This window comes from Lissotriton helveticus, chromosome 9, assembly GCF_964261635.1.
Source record: "Lissotriton helveticus chromosome 9, aLisHel1.1, whole genome shotgun sequence".
In the NCBI taxonomy this organism is placed as follows: domain Eukaryota; kingdom Metazoa; phylum Chordata; class Amphibia; order Caudata; family Salamandridae; genus Lissotriton; species Lissotriton helveticus.
The window spans coordinates 977,034,742-977,056,035 of record NC_136070.1 but is presented as its reverse complement, the minus strand read 5'-3'; the positions used below and the strand labels follow the sequence as shown (position 1 = coordinate 977,056,035).

At 43.2% G+C, this 21,294-nt stretch overlaps 1 protein-coding gene across 2 annotated transcripts in view; it reads right to left on the bottom strand.

The window, feature by feature from the left end:
- RAD54L2 (RAD54 like 2) overlaps window positions 1-21,294 on the bottom strand; it is a 796,737-nt gene that overhangs the window by 509,023 nt on the left and 266,420 nt on the right. For both annotated transcript variants that reach the window (XM_078661273.1, XM_078661274.1), the window contains exons 6-7: window positions 16,295-16,527; window positions 10,171-10,353 (exon numbers count right to left, since the gene is read on the bottom strand). In XM_078661273.1, coding sequence (XP_078517399.1) covers window positions 10,171-10,353; window positions 16,295-16,527 — 416 coding nt within the window. The remainder of the gene's footprint in view (window positions 1-10,170; window positions 10,354-16,294; window positions 16,528-21,294) is intronic.

Genomic DNA, 21,294 nt, shown 5'->3' with positions numbered 1-21,294 from the left:
CAATTATAGAGGAGAGGCCTGCTCCTCATTGTCTGGAGGACCCCAGCTCATCAAGGGAAACCCAGCTCTATGAGCCATCAAGCCCTCTTGGCATTCAAGGTCATGCTAAGGCAAGCATCAAATTCCCAGTCTATATTTCTTGAAACTCGGATAGATGAAATAAACTGAAGATTAGAAAGTACACAGAAGAGACAATTAAATTTAACTTGCATCCATAAACCATTCAATATATACGGCCAAGTGTTACTAGCTTCTTGGTGTGGAAAAGTGGATTCATGTAGTTGGTGACACTTCTTGTCTAATCGTCATCACACAAAACTTGGATATATGTGATGTCTCCTGATGCTGTGAAAGTGTGTGAAATAGGTTTCCAGGGTCCCATCCCATTGATCACAAATTTCAAACAAATAGTATGCAAAAATAAGAGTATTCATCAGAATATCCTTCTTCTAAAAGAAACTTTCCCTTGTTGTGTGTCCAGCCAAGCACACAAAAAGAGTGAACTCCGCTGATGTCAGGAGGATGGGATATCCAAACAAGCATTTGCAATGCAATAGGTCTCGCATTAGGAAAGTTTGAGCTATTGGTATTGTAAATGCCACATATTTTATTTATGTGTTGGTTTTGAAAATAGCGAAATTAATAGCTTTGTCATTTACAATGCCAATAGGTTTAACTTTAGCAAATGTGACACCTATAGCATTTGTAATGCAATATGTGTTGTATTTACATGACTTAGATGTATTGATATTACAAATACCAATGGCTTTTAATTGTGTTTAATAATTAATACTTAAATAAAAGTTATTGTAATTTATAATGGCAATAGCTTTAACTTTTGTAAATAACTTTTATGAAGATTATGTTCAGTGTATTTTATTGTAACAAAAATCCAAGAACAGAAGTGAAATATTAACATATTTTTGTGACATTTGAAATAAAGCTTGAAACATTGAGAGAACATATTTGAACCAGTTGTTGTTGAATGGTTGCACAGATTGATGCTGTGGTAGCGGATAGTGATGTTGTGGTAGTGCATAGTGATGTTGTGGTGCCCCTGAGTGATGTTGTGGTGCCCCTGAGTGATTCTGTGGTGATGCGATAGAGTGAGTGCGATAGATAGAGGGAGGGCGATAGATAAAGGGAGGGCGATAGGTAAAGGGAGGGCAAGAGATAGATAGATAGATAGATATATAGATAGATAGAGTGAGGGCGATAGATAGATACCCTCAGACCCCATGGACTGACCCTCTGATGCTTCCTGACAGCGCCCAGGCCCACTTTGACGGCAGGGCTCACCCACGGATTTCTAACTGATTGGGCTGTGACAGAATGCGGTTTGGCTGAGGAAGTGGACGTGTATGCATGAGCTGTAGAAGCACATTCACCAAGAGAAATGGGGGCTCTGTGAGAGGATTATTGGGAGAAATGTAGTGGGAAATGAAGCATTTTAGTGCTGTTGTCCTGATACCTTTGCTTTGAGCTTAATAGCGTCATGCACCTATTTTAGTGTAGGCGATGGCAGCTCTCCCACAAGTGTCAGGAAAAATAAATAAACCCTGCCACCGGCTCTTTCTTCACAGCTTCTGTGTGTGTATTCTGCCTGACTGCATAACGACTCAGGCCTCAAGAGAGGCTTAACTAAAACAAGTTTGAGCTATTGGCATTGCAAATAACAATGCCTTTAATTTTTGTTTTCGTTTTAAAAACATAAATAAAAGGCATTGTCATTTACAATGCCAATAGCTTTAACTCACGTAAATGTGAGACCTATTGCATTGCAAATGCTTGTTATTCTTGACCTGTTTTCCCTAACAGCAGATGGCTATACTACAATATACTAGTCAGGAGCTCCACTCCAAAAACACTGCACCCCATCCTCCACAAAGAAACCCCCCATCCTTACAGACCAACGACTTCACAGATCAGGAACACTCCCAACTTAGTCAGCAATATATAAATGCGCCCAGCAACCCCAATCACAGCAAAAGCAAGCCCTCACCGCTTACACCTTAACACCTAACTTGTCTATACTGCAATGCTTGGTCCTTTCCTAAGCATGCACTAGAAATATGGTCACTGTTAGACATTGAAAAGCCAGACCTATTTCTTGTGACAGAAACTTGGCTCCAAGACTCATCCTCACCAGACATCTCAATAGCCCTGCCTCCTGATTACAAGATATTCAGACTGGACCGAACCGGGAAAAGGGCAGGGGGTACTGCAATTGTCTATAGGACAAATATCAAACTACATGTCACCGGCACCCTCCTAGCTAACTGGGGCGAAATGTGCATCGTCACCATAATGACTAAAAACTAGGAGTCATGGAAAGTCGCCCTCCTTTACAGGCCCCCTGGTATTAAAACAAACTTTGTCAACAAGCTCATGGAAATAATAGCCCCACATGTCCTGGTTTCCGGTAACTTTCTCTTATTAGGGGATTTTAATTATCACGCGGAACTAACTCAAGATCCTCATACCAGCGATCTTATCACCAGCATTAACTCTCTAGGACTAAATATGTTAGCCACTGGCCCCACACACATGGCAGGTCATTCACTAGATCTCCTGTTCACAAATTCACCGAAAGCAGAGATCGACCAAATACTTCCCGTCCTATGGGTCAGACCCTTATGTTATCAGGTTTAACATCTCTATAAACTCAACACAACCTCAGGCCAGAAAACACGTGAAATTGAGCATGCCATGGAACCAGATTAACCTGGACTCTTTCTCTACTCATTCCTCTCCCCCCCCCCCCCCCATCACCAAGCGTACCAACCCTAACAAGGCAGCAATCGACGTAGAACGCGCCCTTACCTCCACTTTAGACAAAATTGCCCCCAAAAAGGTATCCTATTTCCATGATAAAATCAATGACATCCATAAACTTTTACCCCAGCCAACCGAAACAACCTTAACCAACTTGCAACACAGACAGATTACTACGCAACCCCCTCCCTCTCACGGCACAGTCCTTAAAGAATTCCAACCTTTCTCAGAGACAGAAGTAGCCTACACATTGAACAAAATCAAATCTGGATCTCCAGCTGACCCAGCCTCTTCTAAAATTCTAGCGAAAATTGCACCTGTTCTAATCCCCGACCTTACAAAAACTCTTAATCTTTCACTGTTCCATTCCTTTGTTCCCTCCCACAGGAAGGAGGCCATTATTAGACCAATCTTTAAAAAACCCTCTCCCGACCCCAAACAGCTTTCCAACGAACGCCCAATCTCCCTTCTGCCAATGTTCGGAAAGAACAAGGAATCCTTAATAAATAAGCAACTATGCAAACATCTAGAGGCAAACCAGCTGCTTGATCCATCTCAATCAGAATTCAGAGCGTTTCATAGTACTGAAACGGCCCTACTCGAGATCGTGGACAACATTAGGATGATCCTTGATGCAAGACAATCTGCCATACTGATCTTGCTCAACCGGTCAGCTGCCTTCTACACCATCTCACATTGTATTCTCTTAGAACGCCTGGTAGAGATTGGTGTTGAAGGTCCAGCCTTACTCTGGATCAAAACCTACCTGACTGAACGGCGCTCAAAGGTCCAAATTGGGTCTTTCTCCTCAAATAACCAGGAAAACGATAAGGGTGTACCCCAGGGATCAATACTGAGCCTCACGCTTTTTAATTTATACGTATCCCCTCTGGCACGGGTAATCAGGGCACACGGTTTTGAAACTGTGTCCTATGCCGGCGACACACATCTACTGATTACCCTAGGCCCAGACCCCAGTGATACCAAACTTAGATTACAAAAATGCATGATCTCAAAGGACTGGATGACCAACAACTTTTTGATGCTCAATGCTGGCAAAACAGAGATCATGCTTTTTGGAAACACCCACAAACATTGGACAGACTAATGGTGGCACCGACTTTGGGACCCTGTCCCTCTCCCAAGACCTCAGTCCAGAACCTGGGGGAGACAATTGACAACAAGCTGTCCATGACTGACCACGTCAACAAGATAGTGCGCAGTGGTGAAGTGTGGCTCAGGGGTTAGAGGCAGCAGACCCGGAAGCTGAGATCGGTCCTGGACCAGGGTTCAATTCCCCGCCTCGGCGGGTCTTGGGCTAAAAATTCCACGGACTCGATAATTCTCGCCCCGGTGCCTCCTCGACTCACGGGTTCACACTCTGCGACTCTGGGCAATAGCTTGCTTAATCTCCACAACGGCCCCTCGCGGCGGGATGCCTGACTTTCACCTTGTGGATACCCTGCTATCTCACAGAGGAATACCAGGAAGGGTTCCCTAAGCAAGCGCCGGGAAACCCACTGCGGGTACCTGTGCGCTATATAAGCTCAACTACATTTACATTTACATTAGCTTTGGACTGATGCGCAGTCTTAAGACATTTTTCAAATGGATCCCCCCTCCGTCCCACATGCCCTTAGTCCAAGGCCTAATAATAAGCCGGATGGATTATGGCAATGCACTACATGCGTCTATCAACGATAGTCTCCTGGCAAAACTCCAGGTTCTGGAAAACACTGCGGCCAGAAAGGTACTTGATCCTTTGATTCCACGGCGGCGGCAACAATTTCAGCAGCGGCCACTCGGGAAGGAGTTTTCCTGAACAAAAAGTGACACGGGCCTTTCTGCATTAGGACTTAGAAGCTTTTTTGAACTTTTTGACTTCCAGGCGGTCAATGGAACCAATCCACTTGTTGCCTTTGACCAGGGCTCTTTCACGGTCAGCCTCAAATAGCACCTAGCTTCCATCTAACGCTTCCAGTGTTTTTGGGACGGCTTCCACTTAAATCTTTAAAAATGAATATCATTGGATTATTGTAGTTTTGATTTAATTTTAGTAATTAAAATGTTCTCTTGATTTTAAAATTGGTTTTGGTATTTGTTTGTGTGTCATATCTTCTACTGTGAATACCTTGCCTGAAAACTTTACACGTTGTCTTTGATATAAGCTGGATGCTCTGTGTCACATTACAGAGGACTGAGAACAGGTTTCTTATATTTAATTTGTGGGACATCTAGCAGATAGTGGTCTCATCCTATGAGGTGGACACTTGCCCACCCCAAATAGAAATCAACTTTCCTACACTACTAAACCGAAAAAAGAAAACAGAAGATAGGAATGATGAACATTCAATTGAGGAAAAAGGCAAAAACATAGGACAGATGGCTGTCCTTGTTCACATGGGTATACATGTTGAGTAATTTGTAGAGCACACCGTTATCCAATGCTGTTAAATAATAAATCATAGGTGAGTAATCTATGGAAAAGGCAGAAGTTAGTCCTTGGAGAAAAAAACACATCTTAAGACCCTTGCTAAAAATCAGATGATTTTTCATAGAGCGTAATATTAACGTAATTTTATTCCAAGGTAGAACATAATGGGAGCAAATAGCATGTGCAATGAGTATCGGCTCTTGCATGGCCCCGTCAAAGAAAATACCTTCATGTTCAGCCCGTGACAAAAGCACCAATTCCTTACAGTGAATGATGTGAAGGAAGAGAAAATTAGATTAAGAACATGCCTTTTCTCAAGGATAGATGAGTTGACAAAGTGAAAAGGCATAAAGGTGGCACAGCTGTCAGTCAGACTTGATTTATCTAGATACTCGTGGCAGTCCATCCAAGTATTTAAGTCCATCAGCATAGGAAAATTAAGGGCATGGAGAAAATGGGAAGAGAGAAAGTAATAAAAAACAAGCATTGGCATAGCCAATAGGTCTCGCTTGTGGGACCTTATAAGTATTTTGTTTTGCAGCACAATATCCTTGTAACTAAATACTTATAAGGTCCTACAAGCGAGACCTATTGGCTATGCCAATGCTTGTTATGAGAAGAAACGAAAGTGTACTGAAGCTGGTAATTGTGCGCCGTGCTCGGCGCAGCTTAATTAGCCTCTCACACTAGACTGAGCCACAGATCAAAGGTAACCTAGGAACGGGGTTCCTGCTCGGTGCAGCTGTGCTTCGAGGAAAGCAATTAATTACAGCCGAGTTTCGAGCAAAATGAGCATTACTGGGCTCACATGTCGAGGATGTGAAGTGATACAGCAAGCTTAACTGTCAGCGGTGCTTCGATGAGCAACTACTTATAAGTGATGTAAATTACATGCTTGTTTGTAATGTAAGGAAATAAACGTGTGCGTTAGTGTTCAGAAAGCACGAGGCAGAAACCTACAAATCAGGCCAGTGAGTGGCATGGAAGCTACAGAGCGTGAAAGGAAGGCAGAGAAGGGGAGGGGGAGGAGAAATGCGAGACGGCGGGCAGGGGAGCGGCGAAAATGACTAATTAGGGGAGGAGAAGCCGCAGAGCGCACGCTGGGCGATGCCCTTTGATGTGCTGTGCGGCAAATGGAGGGAGGCTGATGCGCGTTCATGTTTGAACACGTGGTTCACATGAACTGCAGGAAAACGCCATGAAAACGCCAGCAAAAAGCTGGTGGTTTCATGATGTTTTCGCTGCTTGAATTCTCGCTCCGCCCGCTCGATGCGCATGCGCGCATCGATAGGTCGCGAGACCTAAAAAAGGCTAAATGATGTTGAGTACTGGTGGCCGGTACAGCAGTGACAAGGGTACGAGTTGAAATGAACTTTTGCCGAGGGAAGTCTTGGCACTGCAGAAACAGAGGCAAAGGAAGGCAATCCATCGCCGATCTAATCCTAACATTGGACCTGGACCTAATCATCTTGACTGAAACCTGGCTAACCGAATCTTCTACACCTATAATGGACATTCTGGTTCCCCCCAACTACCACATCATTAGGCTTGACAGGTCCGGCAAGATAGGTGGAGGAATCGCATGCATACACAGGAACAACCTTTCTGTGCTGAAAGTCTCCGCATCGTCCCTACCCTCCCCAACTTCTTACGAATACATCTGCCTTGACATTATCAGTGAGGGCAAACCGATATGCTCCCTTCACGGCATTTACCACCCACCCAGAGACAACCTCCCCTTCGTCCAACAAATCATGGACATGATTTCAACCAACGCTGGACGACAGCTCACCCAAATATACCTTGGTGACTTCAACCTCCACTGGAACGATCACAATGATGCGGTGGTAAATAGTCTTAAAAACTTCCTCGACGCCCTAGACCTCACCCAAATATGCAACAGCCCGACCCACGAGAAAGGCTCTACCCTCGACCTGATCATCGCCAAAGAGGACGCCATCCAACTTGAGTCTATCCAACCATGTGACTGGTCAGACCATCATATTGTCACATTCATCATCAATGAAAAAGTCAAACTCAACACTGGGCAATCCTCCAGACCTAAAGTCTGGAAAAGAGACCTGAAAAAACTCAACCCATACTCCCTACCCCCGAACAGACGCGATCTCCTGCTCCCTCCTACGGGCACCACAGATGTCCAATCCTTGACTGACCACTATCTCAACGCCATGACCTCAATAATTAATGAGGCTGCTCCCCTGCAACTAAAAAGAGTCTCCGCTAAAATCGCCAATCCATGGTACGACGGGAGTCTCAATGAAGATAGACGAGCCATGCGAATGGCAGAGCGCACCTGGAGAACTGCTCCCTCTGCACTGCATCTGAAAACGCTGAAGAAAAAGAGAAACGCCTACTTCAGGAAAATAAAGCGCTCAAAAGCAAACTTCTTCAGCCTCCAGCTCGACCAAGCAAAAAACCGCCCAAGAAAACTGTTTGAGCTAATCAGAACACAAGCCAAGGAACAACCCCAACCTCTTAGCAATGCGTGCGAAGCACCCTCCTGTGAAGACTTCGCCGCTTTCTTTACCCAAAAAACTGACAACATTAAGAGTGATCTCCGCACTGACGCAAGCCTCTTCGCCACGCCCAACTGCATAACACACACCGAACCAAAAAACAACGCTACATGGTCTTCCTTTGACACCTACACCGAAGAAGAAATAGGCAAACTGCTCAGTACCTTGAAACCCTCCAATCACCTCACGGATCCCCTCCCCGCTAATGCTGTCAAAGATTTCACTACATTGCTACTTCCACTCTGGACCAAAATTATCAACAGCTCGCTCCAACAAGGAACCATCCCTGACTCCCTCAAAGTTGGACAAGTCACTCCTTTACTAAAGAAACCTACGGTCGACCCAACCGACCTAAACAACTATCGCCCCATTACCAATATTCCCACTCTCGCAAAACTATTGGAAAAATGCGCGCAACTACAACTGACTAAACACAATCAGTTTGATCTCCTCAACGTTCATCAATCAGGCTTCCGAGCAGGACACAGTACTGAAACTGCTATGACTCACATAATTGACGATGCCCTTCAAATCCTAGATCAAAATGATACCTGCCTCCTCATCCTTCTTGATCTCTCTTCAGCATTCGACACTGTTAAACATGAGAAGTTACTCGAACTTTTGAACACAAGGATGGGTATATCTGGGACTGTTCTCAAGTGGTTCACCTCCTTTTTACACAACAGATCGCAGAAATTCAAGAGTAACAACCTGATGTCCTCGCCAATACCTGTTCCGTTAGGCGTCCCTCAAGGATCCTCCCTATCACCAACTTTGTTCAACCTAGTTATGGAACCTCTCACTACCTTGCTACAAGCATCCAATGTACTTTTTCACATGTACGCAGATGACACCCAACTATATCTCAAACTACAATCCCCCAAAGACATTCTTACTCCTGAACTCAACGATCAGAAGCACCCAATCCTGGCTTGCCGATAATCATCTCAAACTCAATGCTCTGAAAACAGAGTTCCTTCTGATCTCACCTCCCGCGAAGATCTCTACTACTCAATCCTGGCTGAAACAGCTAACTGCACTCAATGTCCAACCCACCATAGTAGACTCAGCAAAATCTCTAGGCATAACTCTCGACTCCAATCTCAACATGCAGCATCATATCAGCAAGGCTACTAAGGGAGCAAACTTCCAAATCAATATCCTGAGGAAACTTAAACCCTTCCTGCCAGCCAAAGACTTCCAAACTGCAGTACAAGCACTAGTAATCCCGCGAATTGACTACGGCAGCATCGCCCTCTGCGGTCTTCCGTTAACCACTACTGCACCCCTAAGAGCTTCTCTAAACGCTGCAGCGAGACTCATCACGGGGTCAAAAAAACACTCTCATATCTCCCCTGACTTGAAATCCTTGAACTGGCTGCCTTTGGAAGCCAGAATTCACCTGAAAATCGCCTGCATGACACACAAGGCTGTACATCTGAGCTCTCCCGGATACCTCGCTCAGAAGCTGTCAATCTCTGGCGGCTCTAGAAACACCAGAGGCACTAACAATCTTCTGCTAAAACCTCGAAGATTCCGTTAGGAAAAAACTTATAAACGGTCCTTCTCAGGAATGGCACCCAGGATCTGGAACTCACTCCCTCCTGAAACCAGGCTTATCTCCTCCATCACACTTTTTAAGAAAGAAGTAAAAGCTATTCTCATGGCCAAATACACTTGACACTTGACCTATTAACGTTATCCGTATAGACTCTGCACCATTCTGTATTATTCTGCCTGATCACTACGACTATGTGTTTTACCTGTATTATTGACTTACCTGACTATATATGCACACATCTATCTGTAATATCTGCATATTGATGTACCTGTTTTACTTTACTCCCTAATGATTTGAGTTTCACTCTTGTTGGTATGCCCTGCTTTGTAAAGCGCTCTGATATCTGCAAAGATCTTGTTCGCGCTATATAAAACTTTCACACAAAAAAAAAAAATAAACAAAGGAAGGTTTGGGAAAGATTGATGGGGAGAGGGCCAATTTAAAGCCTCCGAGTTACGACCATGAAGGGAGTTCCAAGGTCATCTGGAAAACCGAAAGTAGTCATAAACCCTGAAATGATCAGTTAAAAGCTTTGAGCGGGCAGCTACAAAATATAACTATACAAATTTCAAAAACAACTGACATTTGCATATAAGAGCTAGACTGCTTTCTGTTCTCATTCGACATGCACTGTGTTGAGAATGGACAATAAAAAATAGTCTACTGCTGATGCATAAACTGCTGTAAGAGTTACAAACATAAGCTGAGCTTCTGTCGTTGGTGGTAGATGTATAGAGAGCTGTCACGTTGCCTAGCCATTAAATACTTAAATACAGAACACTCGGACGTCACAGAGATTGGGAAGCTTCCATTGGCATTGCAATTCATAAAAAAAACATACAGTACACTGATGCCAAACTTACCGGGACAATGGCCAGAACGGTTTTGGCTTCAGTGTGCCTGAAAAGGACGTCCAAGAAGGAGATAACTTGCAGTGTCTTGCCCAGACCCATGCTGTGGGCTAGGATGCAACCAAAACCACTGCTGCCCTTAAACCTCTCCAGGGATTCCACCAAGTTATCATACAGAAAACGAATCCCTCCAACCTAAAAAAAAGAAAAAGAACATTAACAAAAGTGTTGTTACAGGCTTGAACAGCACATACAATACAGATTACCAAAACACTGAGGGGCAATATGAGTGTGTGACTGAAGATACAGGAAGCAGCAAAGAGCACCTAAAAAGTATCATGTAATGTGTATGTCTTTATGAGGAGCAGCAGGAAGCGCTCACAAGGGAGCAAAACGGTGTAAAGGTCAAAGCTTAGTAGGTGGCGAGGGTATACGAGGCAGGATGCTGTATGCCTAAAACTGTAGGCCAAATGGATTGTCTGCCACAAAAATAAATGTAAAAAATGTCAAAGGATTTCTTAATGGCTCACATATCAGGCGCACCAAAGACAACATTTATTTGGTGCTCAGAATAAATATATTTAGAAACTTTAAAGTAGCAATATGACTGTACAAGAAAATAACCACACACCTGCTCTACATGATCAGGAAATAACTGGCTTACTTCAATTCACACGCAAAGTTAAGATGAAAGTTTTGGGGTGCATCGTTTTCCCATTTTTATTTCAGGGAATGAAGTGTGAGGTTTAACAAAAAAAAGTACAAATAATGCAATAAGCGTCCCCAAATAAACCACCACCTCAATACCTAAAATCGTGTGAAAATAGAAAAAACACACGGACCAGTTAAAAGAGTTGAATAAGATCTGCCCGAAACAGCACACAGAAAAGGACAACTTTGGAACTCAGTGACCACTGCTGGAACATGGCGAGGTCCACATAAGCACTGTTCACTCAGCAAGCCTTCTTTAAGCGCCGTCCACCAATGAGCAGTCCCTTTTGTAAACACTGCAACGCGGGCAGAGCGGCAATGGTATCGGCATGAGACTAGAGACTATAGTGCCCGAGCAGGGTTGTGTTCTCTTACTAAACGAATACACCACATTGATCCCTTACTCCCTGTGTATACAAGCCATGCTAGACATTTCACTTGTACGCATTCTTGTCACTAGCACTTTATCAGCTATAACCACTCTGCAATATTTAACTCTAGCACTTTACTACAACAAATCACTTTACAGCTCTGTATGTATGCCACTTGCTGCTGCTATATTTTAGACGATTGCACAAATTGTTGTTTTTAAACAATTTAAATGTATATATTCATGATCGAATGTATTTGTTTTCTCGTGATCAGAATATTGGAAAGATTTTAATTAAATAAATAATAAACCTTACAAATACCAATATAATAGGGATGACATTTCCTTTTACAGTTGCTACTTTCTTTTAGTCCAAACGCTCTTTCCCTTTAAACTTGCCAGAGTCTCTGCTATAAACTGCCGATTCTGTGCACCTGTTCTGCACACATATGCAAGTGTCACATACAGCACATTACCATCCCATACACATCTTTGCCAGTTTCTGCACTTAAGAAAGGAGGCAATCTGCATCAATTTTCGATGGTTTGGCCAATAGTAGTGACCAACAGGAAATGATCCATTGAATAAGAGTAACAGAGACAACGTAAAGCGAATGGTCAAGCAACTTTTCTGGGGCTCATGAAACCCAAGAGTAACCAGTCATGTCTTGAGGCAAGTACTGCTGTTGTCCACAAAGTCACATAAGCCAGATACTTGTAAAGGTCAGGAGGTGCTAAGCTAAAGTGCTGATTGCCTGAAAGCTCTCCGAGCACAGCAGGTAGTGTCATTTGGATTTAAGACCTTTTCTTACACCGGCCAAGCTTGTCCTAATGTTTGACCAGTCATCCACTGACCCCATCAGTCGCTTAGACAAGTGTCTCTGGGCTATCAACCACCTGCAACTGAAAAGGACTAGATGTTGATCAGCCATTTACTTGCCTGATCAACAGAGTTTAAATCCCGCGCCAGCCGCCTTGGTCAAAACTCTTGTGCGTCAAATTCAATCAACACCTTGTTTTTTTAATATTCAGATGCAAAAGTTCTGAGCCACCAGCTATCCGCAGCTACACTTAGTGAAGACACTACTCTTCTCGTCTCCGACAATAAATTCCACAGTGGTAGGCGCTCCAGTGCGGTCTCAACCTGGATAGTGCAATTCCATGTAACTGGGCTATTTATAAGCTTCAAATTCCCGCAAACAAGCCAGTCAGGCTGGTGCGGTGTCATGGTCAATTTGACCATGTTACCAAGGGATGGCAGGCCCTGCACAGGGTGGTAATTAAGTGGCAAAAAGTTTAAGACTCTGCATTATGCTCCAGGCCTTCTAATAGACTTGGCATTAATTCTCATTGTAAAAATGCCAGATACAATGGTAGATCCTTCAGTGTTAAGCCAAAGCTCTGGAACATTCTTCTGCTGGATCCCTGGCGTTTCGCAAATTTTGAGCAGTTCCAAAGAACTTCAGAAAGTTAATGTTTTGCAAAATGTATGTCATATATACTTTACGTATTCCAAGCAAGCATGCCCTCTGATAGACATCCGCTTGAGAAGCAAAAATATCAAATGAACAAATAAGACTAGAGCAAGCTCACTAAATTGCAACAAATCTACTTTTTGGGCTTTGGTTTTCAAGCAATAGCACAACTGATCAATAAAGGATTATTCTTAAAGGGTGATGCAGGGTAGAATGCTTTGTTCAGTGAGCACATGTATCACACACAGCCCCCTGCATACTGCATTTGTTGAAGCATTTGTTGTTTGGATGATTTGTAAAAGCATATATGGGTGGGCAACCACAGGCTTCGAAGATGGGATCAAGGACTTCCTTGCGAAATTCTCACTAGTTAGATTAGAGGAGATGACAGTTCAAGATGCTGAATCAAATCTTGATGAGCCCTGGGCTGCAGGAGACTAGCAGGTGCAAGCTGTGTTTCAACAACACATTCCCAAAGAGCAGGGTGGAGGATGTGTTCTTGGTTTTCTCATATGGCAGAATGCTATGGTATAGTCTTTGTGGAACACCCTGGATGGCAAAACTGATAGGAAGGCTTTCAACTAAGATTTCCTTAGAATCAAACGCTTTATGTGCAGCGAGACAAGATACTTGTAAGTTCCTGGCCATGTGCCCACATCAATGTTATGAAGAGATGTCTGACTGGTAACTGAAAAGGAAATCCAACAAAAGGCATGAAACAGATTCCCACAATTCCAAAGTTAGAAACATGCATGAATAGGTGAATGGGCCAGGAGGAGCTTTGAAAAACTTTCCAGAAACTCATTGTTCTACCCGATAGAGATGCAGGAAACATCGGAGACCATCTTAATGCAGAATACCTCTAGACTAACCACGGCATCATGGTTGCGAAGATCATCCAAGTGTTTCACTGTCCAGGATGTTTCCTTTTATGAGGCTGAAGTCCAGAAACACAGAATTCCTTTAGAAGGTACCAAGGAGGATTAGAGTTAGAGCACCCAGAACCATGGTTATGCTGGCTGCTGAGTGAAAGGGCCAGTCTGGGCGTTGCATCCTCCTTTGAGCTAGCTCTGATGAGACGGTCATCGAGGTACAGATAAGAATGATCCTGTCGCAGGTGACAAAGGAAGGTCACTGCTGGGGGTGTGATCTTGGTATAAAGACCAGACGGTTGGCATGAAGACTGAATAACATTGTCCTGTAATGTTAGTGTTAATTTCACACCATTAAATCAAAGTATTTTCTGTATTATTCCCAGACTGCTACATGCAAGTAGGCGTTCTCAAAGTCCATACAGCAGAGTCACTTATGGTTCGGAGGAGCTGCTAGCAGGCTAGTCACAGTAAGCATTATGACTCTCTGTATATAGAGGAGCTGATTGAGATTATAGACGTGTAAGATGGGGAAAACAGTCCTCTCCCATTTTCCTTATTAGCAATGGTGAGAATAAGATTCCTGTCCCATTTCTAGCAGCTAGACTGTTCTTAAACAAAAAAGCCTCTCTACCTGCGGCCTACATTCTTGGGATACAAAAAAAGGCAGAGGCAGCAGGGATGAAGGAAGGATTGGTAGTTATAGAACATAGCTATTATTGAATATTAGGAACACCCATGTCTTATTAGTTATGTTTTAAGTATCTGTAATAGGGAAGAAAACTGTCCCCACTGGAGTGGAATGGGCCTACTCAGAAGCTGCGTAGGAGGGCACCTTGTACCCAGAGAAGTAAGTACACCATTCTGGTCTTTGCTGTTGTGGTGTGAATGGGCTTGCTTTTTCTTTTATAAGTGCTTTAACTTGGACTGCCTCTTTTCTGTGAATAGGAGTCTCTAATCAAGGAATAGTTGTAAAGAGACTACAAAGACTGCCTGGAATTAAGGGTGAAATCGTGGCACTACCACTGGATGATGCTGATTTGGCTAGGATCCCGAGGTAGCCCAGATTTGTTGTTGGAAACTGCCTCCAACAAAGTCCACTGTACTGGTGCATTTTCTTGCTGTGTGGCTGCAGACACTTGGCCTCCATATCCACGTGGAAAAGTATTGCTTTACCCTTCTGGGAAGCTACCATTATCAACAAAGACCGATCTAGGTGATTCCAAAACACAAAGAATAGACTGTCCCTGGGGGCATCCTTTTTGAATTTCAGTGACTTTGATATGGCAAGGTTGGAGAAAGTCGCACTTCAATTCCCCTGAGCCCACTTGACTGCCTTGTGAGGACAGCAGCAGAGGACACCAAGGCATTGATGCTCCTATTCTCTTTACAGGCGTTCCTGAATCTCAATGGACCATACTTTTAAAACATTGGCCATCACAGTGTCGTTGGATGCAGGTCATGTTCAGACGAAACAGTCGGGGATCAGCGTCTGAGTCAGTCTCTAGCCTCCTGTCTCCCACATAAGCCCACTTGCAAGGAGGTGGCCTCGGATATAGCTTGGCTAGGGGACGGTCTATGCCTGATGGCCCTCCTTGAGCAAAAGAGACTAGCAACTGACGGGGCTAGTAAAACAAGGGGCTTATGGCACCTTGGACAGGTTCTCTGGCATTTCTCCTGTAGTTGGGGGCGGTAATGTCTACCTACCACACTGGCATTAAGGGTGGGAAGGGAATATTTTGTTCCTGAATTTTAGTTTGGATTATGGACTTTAGAGATGGGTCCACCCATGTCTGCATGCAAGCCAGCCAGTCAGTTGGAGAGAGTCTCCTACCAATGGGGTTGCAATGCAGTCACAAACTGATGGAAAGTTCCCCAAACACAACACACTTAAATTATTCAGGTCTGCTGCTGCAAATGGCTGACGGCACACCTTGAAAGGCTTCACGCCAGAGCGCAGTGGCACTGCAATCCTAGATAATAGTTGGAGCTAAATGGGAATAAATGCACAAAAAGATCCAACAAAAACCGAATGTATAGCGGATGTGCCCAGTGTAAGGAACTTGTGTAGCACTATAGGAGATGTTTGCAATCACAACATCGTTCTGGAAAAGGGAAACTGCTGCGATTCAAATTAACATGTACGATACAGTACTGGTACACACAACTTTGTTAACAGCAACAAAAATTCTAGTAGATGGCACAGATACCCACTCAGTCATAATGCGGCATACAACTCCGAAACTAATGTTTCTTTTTTACTTTGATGTCAACCAAAGTCACCGAATACTACTTGCTACAAGATGTTTAAGGACCACATATCTGAACAAGCCAACGAATCACTTCTAAACTATCAGAGGAGAGATTTCTAACAACTAAGAAGACATTTTAAAGAAGCTCTACATAATGTACTGGATGCCGTGTGTGTGCCAAAAAAGCAGGTTTGAATGGTACAGATATTTTGATATTAAATGCCTCTCCACTAACGGATCATGTGTTTCTGTAAGCTTGTGCTAACCTTACACTAAAAGCATAACAAGTCCATCAACTGCTAATACCCAGAGATGATCAAGTGCTTGCATTGTTCTGAATTAATTCATTTTCATATATTTAAAGTATCTAAGACCACAGAACAAAACATATTTGATATTATAACCATGTAGTGGGTGAAAAGCAATTAAATGTTTTAAATACTAGTGCCTAGCTTACTTGATGTGGTTTCACAGCCCGGGCAAGTTGTGGTGCTAGGAATAAATCTTCTTCATTTGGTGGGTGATTGATATTGACCAACACTCTCCCAAGGGCATCAGGCAGGTTGAGGGCATCATTGACGTGGGAACCGCTGCTCTCCGCAGTGGCATCGTCTTCTACATCATTGGTCGAATCATTGCTGTCCACGATCTGAAGCCCTTCATCTTCCCCAGAACTTAGTTCTATCACTTCTGCAGATGGGGAGAAATGGGTGAAAAGAGTTAGAAGGAAAGGACCGAAAAGAAGGAACAGATGACAAGGCAATGCAGAACTGTTTTTTTCTAACCATAGTGTTAAAAACACTGGGGAGGTTATCCCAAGGAGTCAATTCTAGACACAATTATGAAACATTTAGCACTCATTTATCACTGACTGGCCAGTTCAGCTGTGAAGATTTTCTAAAGCTAGGTTGGCAAAATCATTGCAGCAATAAACTTTCATGTGAGCTAGCATGTTGCATCCATATCCCACATGGTTGTGTGAAGGACACGGTTGGAGGTAACTAGCAGGTTAAATTAAAAACACTGTAGAGGATGGTAAGCCACGCTCCGTAGCAGGCACCAGGTAAAAGGAATGTCCTACTAACATCATACTACTGCCACCAGTGTCCATTCACTTCAGCCCTGTGAGTTGACAGTAGTCACACACGTTAGTTCATCACAGAGTCAGACCCTGGGTCTCAAATGTTCCATTAATTTCTGCAAAATAAAGATTAATGCCATGTCATTTTACAGCATAAACATGATAAGTGAAATAAGGTGTTTTCTTCGAATGGTTATCTTTTGGCTAGAAAAGTGTACGCAGAAAATGCCTATGGGGTCTGCTCCACAAGTCTGAATGGTCATTTTTCATCAGTCAAAGTGTAAATGAAGACCATAAACTGCCACTATTCTTTTTGATTAATTAACGTCATTGATTTTACTGCATAAAATGAACAAAAAGAAAAGAACATCAACATCTACATTCTTTGTGCACCCATATCATTCCAATCGTGTCACTGCGACATGCATCTCAATACTTGTAAGCCCATAATAGTCCTACTGTCGTTCCTAAATTCTATAATACTTACTGGGACAGCCACTGGCCTTATAATTGGTTCCATTTAGATCAGTCTATTGATGTCAACCATTTTGTTAAGGTGGGAGGGATTGGGGATTTCCATCTCCATCTATGTACAATATCTCTTTGTTATTATTGTGGCCATTCTGACCAGGGTCCACTCTTTGCTGGTCTCCCCCAAATCATCCAGAATGCCTAACAGCCCCCATCCAGGGTGACAGGTCGGCATTTCTGGCCAAGACCAAAGTCAGTACCTTTCCAATCGCCTGCTAGTACTTAGCAATTTTAGAACATAGCCAAACCATGTGAAAAAAATCCACACCTTCAATTGTACAGCAAAAGCAAGTAGTAACGGGAATCTTAGAGAGGCCCTGGGTCCCTGATTGGCAGGGACCCAGGGCACACTCAATCAAAGCACATCGGCAATTCAGCAAAAAGTGGGGGCATACCAAGCAAGAAAGATGGCACTTTCTTACAGTGTTAAGTCGTGAAGTAAGTCATATGTAATTATTTTAGTCTAAGATGGTACGAAATAGAAATTTTGTAGAGGGCCATCCAGCCTCCAGCCCATCAGTGTTGTTGAGGAATCAGGCAAAACCTACAAATCTGTCAGGAGCAGTATATCAGATATATTCCTTCTTTCCCCAATTGTTCCATCAGAATTTTGAATTCCACTGGGATAAACTCTGGTAGATCCAAAATATTGGTTTGGTGGTTGGCGAGGGTGTGGAGGAGTTGTAAGCTTGCTGTCGGGGGATGTCAGCAGGTCCATCCCAGGAACTGGTCATTGCAGCTTGTCAGGTACACGGCTCAACTACCTCCGGTGATCCCCGTTTCACACCAGGGAGGTTGTCTCAAGCCTCTTAATCATGGCGCAGTTGAGGGTGCTTGATCCATTCATCCAGAGTTTTGAGGCTGTCACTATGATCCCAGGCTACAGGGTCGGAAGCCAACAGCCCCAGTGATCCAGCTAGCAATCACAGGGTCATTATGGTTTTACATGCGAGTTGAACTGAGATGGATGATGGAGGAGTTCTGGGAATGCTCATGTAATGTGCCCGTAATTTTGTTCAACCAGCACACTGCCACTACTCGTGTATAGCACTAGGCTCAGCAATGAAACCTGGGGAACTCCATACTGAATCTGCTTCACTGATAAAATGTAAGATTTAGATAATACCTAAAAATAGCGATAGCCCTGGAAAGAGACTAACCAGTTCAGAGCAGGGCCTGAAACCTCCACTCTTCCAGCCTCCCAAGCAGTACCCGGTGGGGACACCATGTCAAACGCTGCAGTAAGATCCACTAAGATCAAGGCTGCCATGCCTCCCAAGTCAAGAGTGACTAAGCTCTTCTATCATCATCAAAAGTGCGGACTGATTACTATGACCCGGGCAAAAGCCCGATTGAGAGGCCAGAAGATAATTATGTTGCTCGAGATAGTTTGAAAGTTGGAAATCAATAGGTTTTTAGAACATTTTCGCCGAACGAAGTAGTGAAATAGAGCCGTAGTTCTCAAGTGTAAATGGATCAAGCGTAGGTTTCTTCAGTAAAGGAGGAACCACTGCATGTTTCCAGGCCTGTGGGACCATCACCATAGTTAGCAATAAATTCAATAGCTTGAGAACAGAAGGAAACAAAACAGGACCAGCCTGCTTTACAACTCGTGTGCGAGTTGGTTCCAGAAGAGAGTCTGATTTCAAAGAAGAGGGTAAAGCATGTAATTTGCTTTTCGGCCTTGTTGCTTAATATGGTTATGGAACACTGTGATGACTTGCAAAATACTTATAATGTACAGAAGGGGATACTTCATCCCTTACATTACAGTTGAGTTGACATTGCAATGCCTGCTGACAAAGCCAGCAGCCGAGGTGAAAGGCAGGTCAGATTATGGAGTTTAACTGAAGCAGCTGTTTAAAGCAAAAAAAAAAAGGGAATGTTGCTTTTGTTTCTTCTGCTCTATTTTTTTAAAAACTTACAATGATAAGCAGAGAGACCAAGTTTATTGTTTTCATTCCTTCGATAACTAGAGAAAAGATAGAATCTTTCTGCATTTTCTGAGTAGTGCAGCTTACTGTTTAAACTGAATAATATCTATTTACAACAAATAACTAATAGATTTTTGATGTGTTTAATCTTGCACCAAAGGTTTTATTTTTATTCTTCATGTGTGAAAACATGCGCACTTATTCATATGAAAGAGCTACACACCAAGGCTTAAAGTGGTCTGTGGGAAAAGTGATGGTGTGACCATGTACTACATGGGCTAAAGTACTCCATGGCGTAAGTGATAAGGATATTGCAAGTCACCTTGGAGGTCTATACCTTATAAAAGAACTCTGCCTTGTTCCTCTATATGGTTATGGAACTCCTTGGTGACTTGCGATATCCTTATAAAGTATTGCAGGGGGTACGCTATCTCTTATATACTGGTCCTATCAAAAGGTATGTTGTGTATATGACCCTGTACCATGGATCAGAAGACCGAGACTCTGAGCTATCGAAGTTTGCAGACTGATACTAGTGTCTTATCAGTCTGAATGGTTTTGGCTAGATCTAGTAATTATTCTCAGTTGATACTGGCATTGGTATTGTCCTCTTATAAAACTGTTTCTGCCTTTCTTGTACACAATTCTGACAAATGCTCTGACTGACAAATTCTGTTCGCAGGCTACTGTTAACCACCACATATAGCCTCCCCAACTAAGATGACATCTTCAACAAGTCACCACAAGAATTATTTCCTCCTGCTCCATTTCATTATCAGCAGTATTTCTACAAGGCAGATATGATCTGACGGAGCAAATCAGTAACTGTTCCCGTTCCTGTGGAAAAGTTTTATCAAGGTTGCTACTTAATTTTCTTTTTGTCTAAAAATCTTTGGGAAACTTCTGAGGGTGGGATCTAAAGACTGCTAACACTTTCATTCCTCATTGATCTATGTAATACCAGAAAAATATTCCCATAATCTGGCAATAGATGTTCTAGCCTCCACAGATGTGAAGGGCTCTCACATCTCACTTTGCTCACACTCCAAGAACAACTTTAACAAGGACAGAATGACTGGCTGGTCTATTCTTGGTTCCATGAATGTTCAAAAAAATCTCGGCTCCACTGGTGAGTATACTCCGTTCTCAAGGCAACATGTTTTTACCTGCTTTTATGAGTGGCTCATTTCTGCACCATTTGTTAATAGCTGCTTCAGAATCACAGACTTCAAGCTAAATTAAGAAATTCAGTCCCTTACCAGCACCATCAATTTATCAAAGCTGTGTTCAGAGCACACCTCATTTCACATTTATCTTCTCGGCTGGTAAAACCAAAGCATCGGTTTCAATCTGGGTTAGGATTCAGAGCGAGACGGTCTCCGTCATTAAGTTTTACATGGGCTAGATTTAATCTTCTACCTCTAGCTAAACATCTCTAGCTTCCTCTCCACCCCTGATCTAGACAACCAATGTAAACAGGGAAGGTAACAACTTTGGGAGGAAATTCAATAAAGAGGCTTTGGTAATCAGCCGTTATTAACAACTCTTTCAAATGGAGGGAGTCCGTAACAATTCAACAAGCTAATGTATATTATATTCATCTTCTCCAGGGGCAATCTGTTCAGACAGAAAATCAGTTGGCAAGACCCTATGTAAACCACCAAGTGGGGAATACTATACGGTTAGAAGCCCTTGCTCAGGAGATTGGTCTTTTGGAAGAGAACGATTTAATTTATCTGATGGCAGTTTACTTAATGGGGAGGGAGAGAGAATGGGCATGGGAATCAATTGAGCCAAAAGTTTCCATACTCAGTAGACCGGTATGGGAGTCCAGTCCTCTTCCAATCCAGGAGTCAGAAAGGCCTTCCTTGGCTGGCTCAATTTGCTCCAGAGGAGACTACTCTCCTTTCT